Raw genomic sequence first — 13,092 nt, forward strand, 5'->3', positions numbered from 1 at the left:
GAATTATGGTCAGGGGTGCCACGAGCAACACTGTCCTCTGTCCCTCTTTCCTTGCCTGCCTCCTCTGACACCCTCTCACATCTCTGCCTCCCAAAGGCTTCCACAGCTGTTTATTGCATCAGCCCTGGCTATAAGCTCCGCAGGTGAATGGTGGCTCTGAGAGCCACCTCTCTTTGGGGCTACGAAGGGGGGGGCAGCTCAGAGAGCAGGGATGGCAGCAGCTGCTGCCTGAAGGACTCCCAAGGAGAGAAGAGAGGGGGCTGAGGGAGGGTGAATGCCAAAAGGGAGGGTGACCGAAAAGGGTGAGAGGCTGCCAGGTTTGCAGGCAAGGGGTGACATAACTGGGCTCCTGAACCCCACAGGGGTGCCACAGAAAGAATGCAGTTGGTCAAGGGAGCCATGAACTCAAAAAGGTTGAAAACCTCTGAGCTAGATGGATTATTGAGATAACTAGACCCAAAGAGTAATTATTCCTTTGAAGCAGTACCACCAAAGTTGCAGCATTACCTTTCACATAAGAGTTTCCTCCCTGATCTTCGCATATCCTTAAAACTTTGCGCTTCTGGTTTTTTGATGCAGGCACTAAATCCAGTAGGTCATAGATGTACTCATTGTAGATTTCAAAGAAAGAAACCCAAACAGATGCTAGGGTCCTGGGGCACTTGCTATAAACCTCAGAATCTAAACATTCAAGGATGGTGAATAAAGGGAGTAACTGTAATGCCTGTTGTTTATCGTAAGGTTAAATTTATTTAACTGCCTTTTGCCCTAAGGTCGCATTCTAACATTAAAACACAGTATCAGAAACAGTGTAAAACAACTTACAGCAGCAGAAGGTATGTGCTATTTTTGTTCTCATTTATGGATACTTCCTCCCAGGACAGATATTGCACCATTCTTGTTTAAGCATTTGGTGAAAGGCACATACTTTTGCATTACTACACATTATTGCACTAAAATCATTGGATGAGTTGCTCCTGGTTGCATTGTGCCTCGCGGTGATTCACTTAGTGGTGACTAGGGGGAGGGTCTTTTCAACAGCAATGCCCTTCCTATGGAACCACCTCCCCCTCTGACAACTTTGGCACATGCTGGAAACACATTTATTCCTGGAGGCCTTTGCTAAACATCAATACCAGCTGGATTCATTTAAATGCCTGCTCTTTCAGTCTGAATTTATTCATTTTATTTTGTGATATTACATATGAAAGTCAATATATAAGTATTTTAAATAAACAAACATAGGGTTATTCTTTCCCCAATATCCTACATAAATTAATCCTGTTTTTATACGATTAGTAAGCAATGCTATAGCGACCATTTTACACAATTCTATATGCATTTTTAACCACAAATATTCACCCATTACCTGATTCATTCAAAACAAAACTTGGTGAGCTACAGCTACTAGAAGTTGACCCTGATGCACTTGAAGTTGTGATAGACTTTGAAGTATTTTCAGTATCCTTGATGAAATACAAAAATGTCAAGGTTATGTTGCTGCCTCTGTATTCATATCTTTTAATTTCTACAGGAGCCAAGCTATCCGCCAATTAAGTTTTAAAAAAACAAAACAACTGGTATAGTTTCTAATTAAATCAATTTTGAATGGGATATTCCCAAAAATTCAAGGTAAGTGCATTTTTTGAGATAATTATTATTAATAATAATTAAATCTGTATATCACCCTTCACCCAAAGATCCCAGAGAGGTTCACAACAGGAAAATGCAAAATGAGAATACAAAATATATAATAAAACAAAAACTATAGAATGTTAAACAGCCAAATGCCTGGTTGAAGAGAAACACTTTCATCACCAAGAAGAATTCAAGATGAATGTCAGACTTCGGGTGAGACTGAAAAAGACATGTAAGAAAGGGAAAGTATGCTGTGGCCCTCCGGATGTTGCTGAACTGCAACTTCCATTATTCCTGACTATGCCGACTTGGCTGATAGGTACGGGAGTCCCGGCATATCTGGAGGGTCACAGATTCCCCACCCCTGACCTAAGGGATTGAGAAAAAATCCATAGCGGTATTTATTTATTTTCTTCCTTCCTTCCTTCTGTGGACCTCCATGCCAAACAGCAAAATGCTATGAGAAGCCCCCTTGGATGCTCTGCTGCATTATCATATAGCTAAAGATTCCTCCTGAATAGCATGATTCACCACTCAGAACTACCACGCCTTAGAAATGCATATGACTAGGAGAAAAAAGCCAACTTGTTGCACACAACATGCACAGCAGTGGCATGAGTGCATAAATGCACAAGAAGCTAAAAACACCAGTCATGCGTGTTTTCTGCTTTCGGAAGTGGTCTCAATGAAGCAAAGAAAAATCAGAGTATTTATAAATTACTTTCATTTCAACCTTTCAGAAGCATCTTACAGAACAATCACTTTAAAACAAGCATGCAAAGCCTTCTCTGTGGAAGGATGAAATGAAATGAAATTTCATTGTGGAAGGATGTTTTTTGTTGTGGAGGGTGGGGGTGATTAAAAAAACCAATCCTCCTGTCAGACTGGGAATATCCCCTCACTCACACAGTATAGGATATTCCACCATTCTTCATCAGTTTGTTTTCTTTCAGCATAGTAAGCGGTTCACGTATATGTCAAAGTTTTAATAATAAAGAAAATTGTAACACAATAACAATGTCTGAGAGAAATTAAAACAACACCCTGAGGCAAGAATGACAGTTGGTATCTTATTAACTGAACTGAACTGAACACCTGAAGGGAGCGACCAATTCCACAGCACAACACTTAAGGCCCTCCCACTAGATGACAGACATTCTACTAATCAAATTAGGCCCCAGTGCCTTTCTTAGTTTTGAGAAGCAAAGCCACCACCTCGTCTGCATTCAGAAGCTTGAGAACCTGATCTCCATCAGCATAATGCAGTGTTTTTCAACCACTGTTCCGCGTCACACTAGTGTGCCGCGAGATGTTGCCTGGTGTGCCGTGGGAAAAATTGAAAAATTCAAGAGAATTACTTTATATATAGTCAATATAGGCACAGAGTTAATTTTTTAAACATTTTCTAATGGTGGTGTGCCTCGTGATTTTTTTCATGAAACAAGTGTGCCTTTGCCCAAAAAAGGTTGAAAAACACTGGCATAATGTGGCAATGCTGGAGCCAACAACTCCCATAAAGCCCTTAACCAGTGGTGCCAACCTCCTTTCCAAGACATTTTAATCTCTCCCACATTTTTCAAAGATGTTCCAGTGTATCAAAGAGAAGTGCAAGTTTAGGTGGCTATCTCAGGATCCAGAGGAATTCTAGGGAAATTAAGATGGCTGTAAACCAGTGCCCACCCTTGCTACTGTTTGCTGCGGTGTTTCCACCCCACATAATCTAACCCAAAGAACTACAGCAGTGTTATGGTCCAGAACCCACTTAAACCAGGACCCTTGAGAGTCTATATGAATTTGTTGTTGGGGTTTCCAAGGAATGTGTAGTTCTACATTGTGTGAATTTTAACACATGGTAAACACCAAAGCTGGCGCTGTGGTCTAAACCACAGAACCTAGGACTTGCTGAACAGAAAGTCGGTGGTTCAAAACCCCGTGACGGGGTCCCAGCTTTTGCCCACCTGTCCACCTAGCAGTTTGAAAGCACATCAAATTGCAAGTAGATAAATAGGTACCGCTCCGGCGTGAAGGTAAACGGCGTTTCCGTGCGCTGCTCTGGTTCGCCAGAAGCAGCTTAGTCATGCTGGTCACATGACCCGGAAGCTGTCTGCGGACAAACGCCGGCTCCCTCGGCCTATAGAGTTAGATGAGTGCGCAACCCCAGTCGTCCACGACTGGACCTAATGGTCAGGGGTCCCTTTACCTTTTTAAACACCAAAGCAGGATATGGAAGGGTGCTTGCCACTAACCTCCTTCAGAGAAGCAAGAAGGGCAGTTTTGATGGATTCTTCTTGCTTAACCTGCGTATCATTTAGCCTCTTGGTAAGATTGCTGAAGCATGGTTTTAAGTTCATCTTTGGATACTGTCTTCCCCTTACATGGTTAAATATGAGATCAAGAGAGCGGGGAAGGATACCACCATCTTTTGAGCAGCCTGCAGAAACAATGAGCCTCTTTTCAATATATGCCATTGTTAGAGCTTTTGTATTTGACCCCATGAAGAATAATTGGATACCTTGAACAGTGAAACTTTTGCCTGCGTTAGTCACACCATAGGTAAACACAAGTCCATTCACTCCGTTGATGTACGTTTTTACTATGTCTTTCATTGTGCCTTCAAAAAATTCACTTTGAGAAGTCTCTGGTCCAAACACCTAAGTAGAGAATAGGAAAAAGTTTTACAGGGACAGTGAGAAGCAAACTGTACACATGAGGCGTGAGTGGGATCTCCGACTAATTGAAGTGTTAATAGCAGCATCCATAGGGGCCTACTTCAAGCTGGGACCATGGAGCTTAACGTTTTCTCACCACCAGTCATTCCCTCTCCTACAAAGTTTCCATTTGCCTCATGAAGTCAAATGATACCTATATGGTTTCCCCCATGAAGTAAATAGCAACTTTGGGGAAAGGGTGATTAGAATGGGGAACAACCTGGAGGAGAAGGGTTAACCCCCAAACCCAAGTGTAATTATTCTGATCCAAATTAGACCTTTCAGCAGCTACTGATAATGTTTTCAAAAAACCCATAGAATATGTTATTTATAGATTCATGTTGCATCCAGTTTGGCACAGAGAAGCAGTTTAACTGCTTTGCTTATGACAAGTCATAAATTGCTTGGCTTATGACAAGTCAATACCATGCCACAGCCAATTTGATCCTCAGAGCAATGCACCACTGAATCCTCTTAAAAGTATGATTGATATTTTATTAGAAGAATTTCATTTATTGAAAAGTGGTGAGAAGGGGGGGGGAGAAAAAAGTGAATGAAAATTCAAATTAAAGAAAAATACTCCATTACATTTCCACAAATATACAAATGTGTATAGTCTTATTATCCTAACACAAATTTCTTTATCAGCAACCTCATATATTCTGTATAAAGTTGTTAGAAATATCATTATATTTATCCAAAGGAAGTCTGTGTCCATAAGCAGTCTGCTCGTATGTTGCTAATATTGTCATGTTTGTCAAGCCACTGATTAAGGGGAATCATATTTCTATTCTTCCAGTTCAACAGTGTTGGTCTCTTAGCCACCATTAGGGCGTGTAGAATCCATTTGCACTGTCCCACTGTCACTTTCCATACAATTGGTATAAAGTTCAAAAGAATAACCACCTTTAAGAACTTTAGTATACAGTACAGGAAAGCAGCATGCAATTAATGTAATAGTGCACTTTAAGGCTGAAGTCCTGCATCTGTTTGGGAGTCAGCTATATTTTGCTCTGAGTTCTCACTACTTACAGAAACAGGAACAGCCTGCACCAAGTGTTCTAATGCAGTCTGCTTTATGCACTTTTATTTATTTATTTTCACCAAAATTGGCCGTGGAGGAGAACGTACCTGTGTAAAGGTGAACTGATGTGCCGATTGTCCAATTCCCTTTTCACTGTTCTTCATAGCAGTAGAGTATTTAGGTGCGTGAAGAGTCACTGTTTCTTGATTTTCAATAATCAAACAGTCCTTAAGAGCACACATGTTATTTTAACCAGTTTCCTAAAACATTATTTGCCTACTAAATTGCATCCTACAAACCTGTTTTACACTTACTGATGTGGTTCCGTTTGTGACCTTTCGGTGCATGCGATTCTGTCGCTGTGTAAACTCCGTACCTTTCAAGTGCATTTAAAACAGGTGACTTCTCCCAAAGAATCCTGGAACTTGTAGTTCACCCCTCACAGAGCTACAATTCTCAGCACCAGGACCAGCCCCCAAAAAATTGGCACCAAAATGGTGTCCCACTCCCCGGCAGATTAGAAGGGGCGAGGGAAAATCTACATCAAGAACAAGGGGATCTGTTACCCCAGTGGACCATGCAGCCTGAAGCTGCCACTACACCTTGCCTCCTGGGTGGGCCAGCCCTGCTCAGCACCCTTAAATTATAGTTCACAGGATTATTTAGAAGCAGTCGTCTGCTTTAAATGTGTGGTATGCATGCAGCCTCAGTGTGCAAGGTGCACTTTGACGTAGTGTAGTTAGATGCAAAGTTTCAAACATTACTGTAGATCAGGGGTATTGGGTTCCCTAGATGGTATTGGACTATAGCTCCTATCATCACTGACTATGCTGGCTGGGGCTGATGGGAGTGGGACTCCCAACAAAATCTGAAGGTTACCACATTGCCTACCCATGCTCTGGTGCGAGAGAGCCAGTTTTCTAACAGTCTCATTGGAGCACTTCAGTGGTACAGTTATCTAAGCTTCATCATCTAAAAACCTAGACTGCTATATATGTCATGCTTATCCAGCTGTTTTAGTGTCCAAATCTTGCTAAGGGTGACTCACAGCAAGTACAGTGGTGCCTCGCAAGACGAAATTAATTCGTTCTGCAAGTGCTGTCGTATAGCGAAAATTTCGTCTTGTGAAGCACCAACGGGGGAAGAGCGGTTTGACGGGGGGGGGGATCGCGGAAATTTTTCGTCTTGCGAGGCAAGCCCATAGGAAAATTCGTCTTGCGAGACAGCCTTTCGCTAGCGAATGCCTTTCGTCTAGCGAGTTTTTCGTCTAGCGAGGCATTCGTCTAGCGAGGTACCACTGTATAAGCAAACTAACTATAAGCATACTAAGGCAATGTAACTTCATTGTACCGATGGAGTTTGGAGAAGAGTAAGTAAGGACCACCAACCAGCATATTACAGACAAAAAATAGGTAAAAGATTTCTATTTCCAATTCCCCACAAAAGATTTTTTAAAATGATGCCGTATTTCACAACTAACCTGGTTTTCATTGTTTTCAAGCTCTGCCTTAGAAAAGGGCCTTACTCTCAAGTATACTTTCAGTGGCTGATACATCACCTTAAAAAAAAGAATAATAAATTAAGGCTGAAATTATGAATATATTAAAGATGGTTCTTAAAGTTCTACATCACTACTTTATACTTCAATATCCCGTCATTTGTCTTCATGCTTTGACCAAGCTTTGACCTCTGCTCAAAAAGATTACTTCTCCACTTTAAAACTTTCCTTCTCTTAAACACTCAGATAGTCTCCACCCCCTTCTGCCCATGAGAATACAATTATGGAACTGCATTTTTAACCAAGAGTGGCACAGTGAGGGTATTATATGTCCTGCAAATCCTATTTGAACTCGGTGAAAACGCCAATAAAAATGCAACACCCGACTGCTTTCCCTACTTAGCTCACTGCAAAGTTAAAACTGAGTGGAAGTTTTATATTTCAAAAGCTGTAAAGTCTTAATAGCTGTGTCTTCATTTGATAAATTTCTAGCATTTAATATAGTACATTTTAAATACAAATGCCCCAGTTTGCCCTAGTCAGCTTGTCCATGTTGGTATTGATAAGTCAATGGCTATGCCAAAGTGTATTGCAGATTGGTTTTTAGTCGTTGAAATACATGTATGAAGGAACAGAGTTTTCATACTAAGCATTTGCTATGAACAACCAATAGAAAACCACACAAAAGCTTATGAAATTAATAGCAAGCAGCCCACCTCCTCTTCCTGCTCATCTCTGGTGTTGGATACTTCTGACGAGTCCATAGACATCAATTCTGTCATACCCTCAGCAACGGATGTTATTCTTTGTCTTTCCTGAAAATTCATTCTTTTACCGTATAAGACACAAGTGTATATATACGTATTTAATGGACCATAGATCACTTCCTGGTGAAGTCAATGGGTTGTATCTACAGCAACTAAGTTGTACTTTGGCCGCACTGAAATCAGCATGAGAGGTTAGGTGTAACTAAAGGATATCCCATTGATATAAATGACTAGTTCACTCTGGATCCAACCCAATGTTACAATTCTCGATGTTTGCTATGTGAAGGAAATCCACCCACATGGATTTTAACCAAAAAGTAATAGTAAGTGACAAGGAATTTAGTTCTCAGAGACTTTCTAAACAAGAAAAAAATCACAGCTAGCACAAGGCACCAAAGGAAGATCACTATTAGCAACGACTGCTCTTTCCCCACTCATTTGGTCAAGGCTTAAAAAATGAGTACAGGTATATGGCAGATCTGGAATTCAAGTCCAGGTTCCTGGTTCCACCTTCCGCACTCAACATTTGCTATCGCTCCAAGAAATTAAGGGTTGTTTTGTTTTGGTTTTGCTCACTAGAACATGAACAGGCTATAAGTGGCCATGTTCACAAAGCACAGCGGCAGCAACCAAGTTTCAATAGGCCTACTACTGCATTAAGCCAGGCAGCACTGGAACATAGGGAAGGGCCTTTTAGTTGGTCAGTTCATTGGTCCACCTAGCTCAGCATTGTCTACACTGACTGACATCAGCTCCCCAATTGGTCTCAAAAAGAGAACAATTCCCAGTCTTCCCTGGAGATGACAGAAATTGAACCTAAGACATTCTGCATGCAAAACAGATGCTCTGCTCCTGAGCTACAGTCTTTCCCCCAGCCTCTGGTGCCGAGCAAGAATCTCTTAATTTTACAGATCCAGAATGACTAAAGACATATCATCGAAATCTACAAAATGAGTACATGACATCAGAAAATGAATCTGGACCCACCGTCGATGTCTATTCAGCATGTAGAAGAGTAGTTCAGTGCATGCACAGAGTTAGCGGCGCCTGTACTAACAAACCTATTCTTTTCTCAAGCAGGAAGATAAAGGCATGGTAAACAGCGCTTCTGAGCTGGCAAAAAACTGTATTTCAATTGCCTCCCATTAAAAACACAAATTCCCAGAATGTGAGATAAAAAGAATTAGCTCCTGATTCTGAAAACTTACATAATTACTAACTCAACTTGCATATGCACAACACTTTGCACCTATCAATACATTACTTCAAAAAGAAAATGTCTTTGTTCCATTATTGCCTCCTCTTTTCACTCATATACAGTACCTAGTTTTACTTGCAGCTTGATCGTGAAAGGAGAGCTTAGGCCTTATCTAACACTGAATAGGGTCAAGCTAAATTGCTGCAACCTTCTGCACACTTACTTGGGAGAAAGCTCCATTGAACAAAACAAACTTACTTTTAAAAGAAGAACATGAATGGAATTGGGCTGTTAGACCCTTCCTATACCCGTATTCAGACTTTTCCTTATTCTTAGTCTTTGTACACATACTTGTTTTTATTTACCAAATAACTTTTTCCTATCATGAACTTTACATTTTCATCATACATACCTGTTTTAATATTCCTACAAACACCGCTAGCTTCTTATGTCTTTGTTAACACAAATTGTGCTTCCCACTACTGCTTCAGTCACACCTACTATGCCCCTCCCCTGAGTTTTATAGGCAGACTGTTGACCAATGAGGAACAGACAAAAAAACTGCTACACAGGCCCGTCAATTAACTCATATTTCCATTCTCCAAATGACTCAAAGCAACAGGTGGACACACCAGAGACCTAAAGCACACCTGAGAGCAGATAATTTTTTTTGGTTTGGGGTTTTAAATGGAACAAAACTGCACTGGAGGCAGGCAGTGACTCACCTCTCCATTGAAAAAAATAACAAACACAGGGTTGTAATCCTGTGGATACTCACTTGGTTTGGAGTAAAGCCCCATTGAACTCAGAGGCACTTGCTTCTGAATGAACACAAATAGGATTGGGCTGCACAGCTGCAATATCATTCACTCGTTGTTGTTGTTGTTCAGTCGTGTCCGACTCTTCGTGACCCCATGGACCAGAGCATGCCAGGCACGCCTATCCTTCACTGCCTCTCGCAGTTTAGCCAAACTCATTCACTCTTAACTGGAGGCAACTCCCATTGAGCAAAGCAGTACTTCTAAGAATCCAAATGTGAGCATGGCAATATCAGGAACACATGGAGGGGGGCAAGTCCACAACCCTGGGAAGTCCTATGCCTAGGAAGGAGCAAAAATGAGTGTGTTGGCTTGAAACCAAACAGCTGCATAAGACAAGCCATTAAGGCAAGGGTGGGGAACCTGTGGTTCTTCAGATGTTACTGGACTACAACTCCCATCACCCCAGAGACTACAGCCATATTGACTGGGGTTGATGGGAATTGGAGTCCAAGAGCGTTTGGTGGGCCGCATGTTCCACATCCCTGCCATATTGGCTGGCACAGAGAGAGCAGCTCCCAGATTCCAGCAAACAGGATTTCCTAAAGCAGGAGGGTCAGAGAAACACCAGAATAAAATAAAGATGAGCTCTGGCCCGCAGAGCAGGGGTAGCCTACATGTTTTCCCATCAGCCCCAGCCAGCATGGCCAATGGTCATGGATAATCGGAGTTGTACTCCAACAGTATCTGGAGAGCACCAGCTACTTCTGTCATAGAGGAACCAATGAGTAAGTTCTGCTGTCTGCTGCTCACCTCTGTTCAGATGAACCGTGTTGGGAGGGCAGACTGTATAATAATATAAAAGGAAATGTGGTGTACAAATCCAGGATGATGAAGGCTGGCTTGAGGGGTGAAGCAAATAAAGCAGCTTTGCCACTCCTCCCGCCCTCACCAGATCTAAGGAATCCAGCCCAGTATTGCCACTTATGCCCACTTTACTGACTTTCCGATTGCATTTCCGAGCGCCTCTAGCAGTCTGTGGAAACCTATCCCAGCCTCACATGAAGAAACACTCTCCCTCATTCACTCAGGACTTGGCGTGACACACACATGAAGCATGAAGACTCCGGTGTAGTCTGTGACAGGCAGCATGCTTGCTCTCAACAACCTTTCTCAGTTTGTTTTGTAATTTGAGAAAATCTTTTAATAAAAACTAATAAAAATTAAAAACAAACTTTCTCAAATCTGTCGGCAGATGCTGGGGTTCAGGACAGGGGAACCACAGTGAGTCATTGAAGAATAGAACTGTATTTATTATTTATTTAATTCCATAAAAATTATACCACTTGACTGGGGGACACACACCCTCAAAGCAGTTTACATGCTACCCTGCACCCACTAAGCTAGCCAGTGGTCACCATCTTGTCATGTGGAATGGAGGAGACATCTTCTTGACCTTTTGAACTCAGGAAGGAAAATGTCCTGGGCTGTCCATACCAGACTACAGTTCAAGAATGCAGTGGTGAAATTCCGTTTCTTCTCCATTCTCACTGCCAGAAAGTAAGCTTGATAATGGTTGTACTGTACAGTGGTACCTTGAGTTACAAACGCCTCAGGTTACAAACTCCGCTAACCTGGAAGAGTTGCCTCGAGTTGAGAACTTTGCCCCAGGGTGAGAATGGAAATCATGCCAGCGGCAGTGGCAGCAAGAGGCCCCATTAGCGAAAGCACGCCTCTAGTTAAGAACAGTTTCAGGTTAAGAACAGACCTCCGGAACGAATTAAGTTCTTGAGATATCACTGTACTGTACTGTTTTCTGACACGTTTCAGCCATAGCTTTACTTCAGGAGTCAGCAATCTTATTAGGTCCATTGGATTTTTGATCAAGTGAAGGGGGTGCCACCCACTTTGGTCCTCTCCAGCTCCCATCAGTCGTATCTGCTAGAAGCTTATGACTACAATGGTGCCCCGCTAGACGAAAATAATTCGTTCTACGAGTGTCTTCGTAGAGCGATTTTTTCGTCTAGCGAAGCACCAATACAAAGTAGCGGTTTTCGCTTAAAAAAACAATAAAAATTCCGTCTTGCGAGGCAGCCCCATTGACATTTTCGTCTTGCGGGGCAGCCTTCCGCTAGCGAATGCCGTTCATCTAGCGAGTTTTTCGTCTAGCGGGGCACCACTGTACTATATTTATAAAATTGTATCTAGCATTTCCAATAGTAAGCAGCAAGGGTAGTTGCAGTCCAGCAACATCTGAAAAGCCACAGCTTTTTTTGCCCATTTAAAGATATACAGGGCACTCCCATATGCCAAGCAGATTACCGGTATATCCACACAGAAATCTCAACAACCTTGAACAGGCATTAGAAGCACACATCCCCATTTACTGCTGGGAAACTTTTGTCCTGGCCTTCAATATTTCCTCATGGCTTTAATCTGTACCCCACAACCACTCTTTGAATCAAAAGTAATAAATAGTTAAGTAGATCTTTGTGACTTCAAATACTCACTGGGAATCAGAATAGAATCACAGAATTGGAAGGGGCCTTGAGGATTATCTAGCAGTCCAACCCCTGAAATGCAGGAATATTCAGCTTTCCCTTACAGGGGTTTGGCATTACCACCATGCTTTAACCAACTGAGCTATTGGGCTGCCTAGATATAGAACTATGAGTTATGGTTTTTATCAGTTTGACTTGCAGAGGGCAGGTGATGCAGATAATCTTGACATTACTATTTCCCTTTCAACCATGAGCTGTAGGGATTTCAAAGTTTACCTTGCTCCAAAGCTGCATTCCTTTGTTGGAAACCAATGAATGCGTATCTACAGTAAGCATAATCCATGCTGAAAAGCCCTATCTCAGTGTTTTAAAATTAAGGAACCAGAAGCCTGCAGAGATGCAACGGATCAGAAAGTAGATGGCTGAGGAATGGCATGGCATAGAGAACTCCATTGTGCAATGCTGCAAAACTCCTCTTTAGGATTCAGCTCTCACCGTTAGCTGCAGACTAACTTCCAACAAGCCTTCCTGGAAAAAACAATTCCTCATCCATAATACTTAACCCATCTATATGCATCAATTCTCGACCTGTCCAGGAGCTGCAGGACCATCCAGCAGTGTGCTTAATGTATACACACAGATGCACAAAAGAACCACAAAGGATGCTTTTCAGTAGCTTCCACCAGGAAACTATCTTAACTTTTTTCAGATGTGCTTTACAGTACTGCTACATTTTGTGTGTTTACAATGGTGCATAACCTCTTGCAAATAAGCAAGTGTAATATACAGCTGAGTATTCCACTGTGGAGAGAAACCCTAAAGGGCCATCTTTACATCAACAAGTTATACTTTTGGATAGCAAAATATCCTTTGAACTTTTACCCACACACTAGGTGTATGTTTTGCATCTTAAGTGCAGCCTAACCAAGGTATGCATTCAGTGTGGATTACTGGAGGTTAAAATCACCCTAATTGTAGCTAGCTGACTTACCTGGATTTG

At 41.9% G+C, this 13,092-nt stretch overlaps 1 protein-coding gene across 1 annotated transcript in view; it reads right to left on the bottom strand.

Annotated features, from left to right (window-relative positions):
- Window positions 1-9,343, bottom strand: part of LOC117049999 (kinesin-like protein KIF20A) — a 36,447-nt gene extending 27,104 nt beyond the window's left edge. Inside the window, exons 1-8 of the mRNA XM_033155242.1 lie at window positions 9,246-9,343; window positions 7,585-7,696; window positions 6,851-6,928; window positions 5,478-5,597; window positions 4,151-4,289; window positions 3,885-4,069; window positions 1,370-1,466; window positions 508-681 (exon numbers count right to left, since the gene is read on the bottom strand). Coding sequence (XP_033011133.1) covers window positions 508-681; window positions 1,370-1,466; window positions 3,885-4,069; window positions 4,151-4,289; window positions 5,478-5,597; window positions 6,851-6,928; window positions 7,585-7,695 — 904 coding nt within the window. The 5' untranslated portion in view covers window position 7,696; window positions 9,246-9,343. The remainder of the gene's footprint in view (window positions 1-507; window positions 682-1,369; window positions 1,467-3,884; window positions 4,070-4,150; window positions 4,290-5,477; window positions 5,598-6,850; window positions 6,929-7,584; window positions 7,697-9,245) is intronic.
- Window positions 9,344-13,092: the final 3,749 nt, after the last annotated feature.

Source organism: Lacerta agilis, chromosome 7 (assembly GCF_009819535.1).
Source record: "Lacerta agilis isolate rLacAgi1 chromosome 7, rLacAgi1.pri, whole genome shotgun sequence".
NCBI classification, from domain to species: Eukaryota; Metazoa; Chordata; class Lepidosauria; order Squamata; family Lacertidae; genus Lacerta; species Lacerta agilis.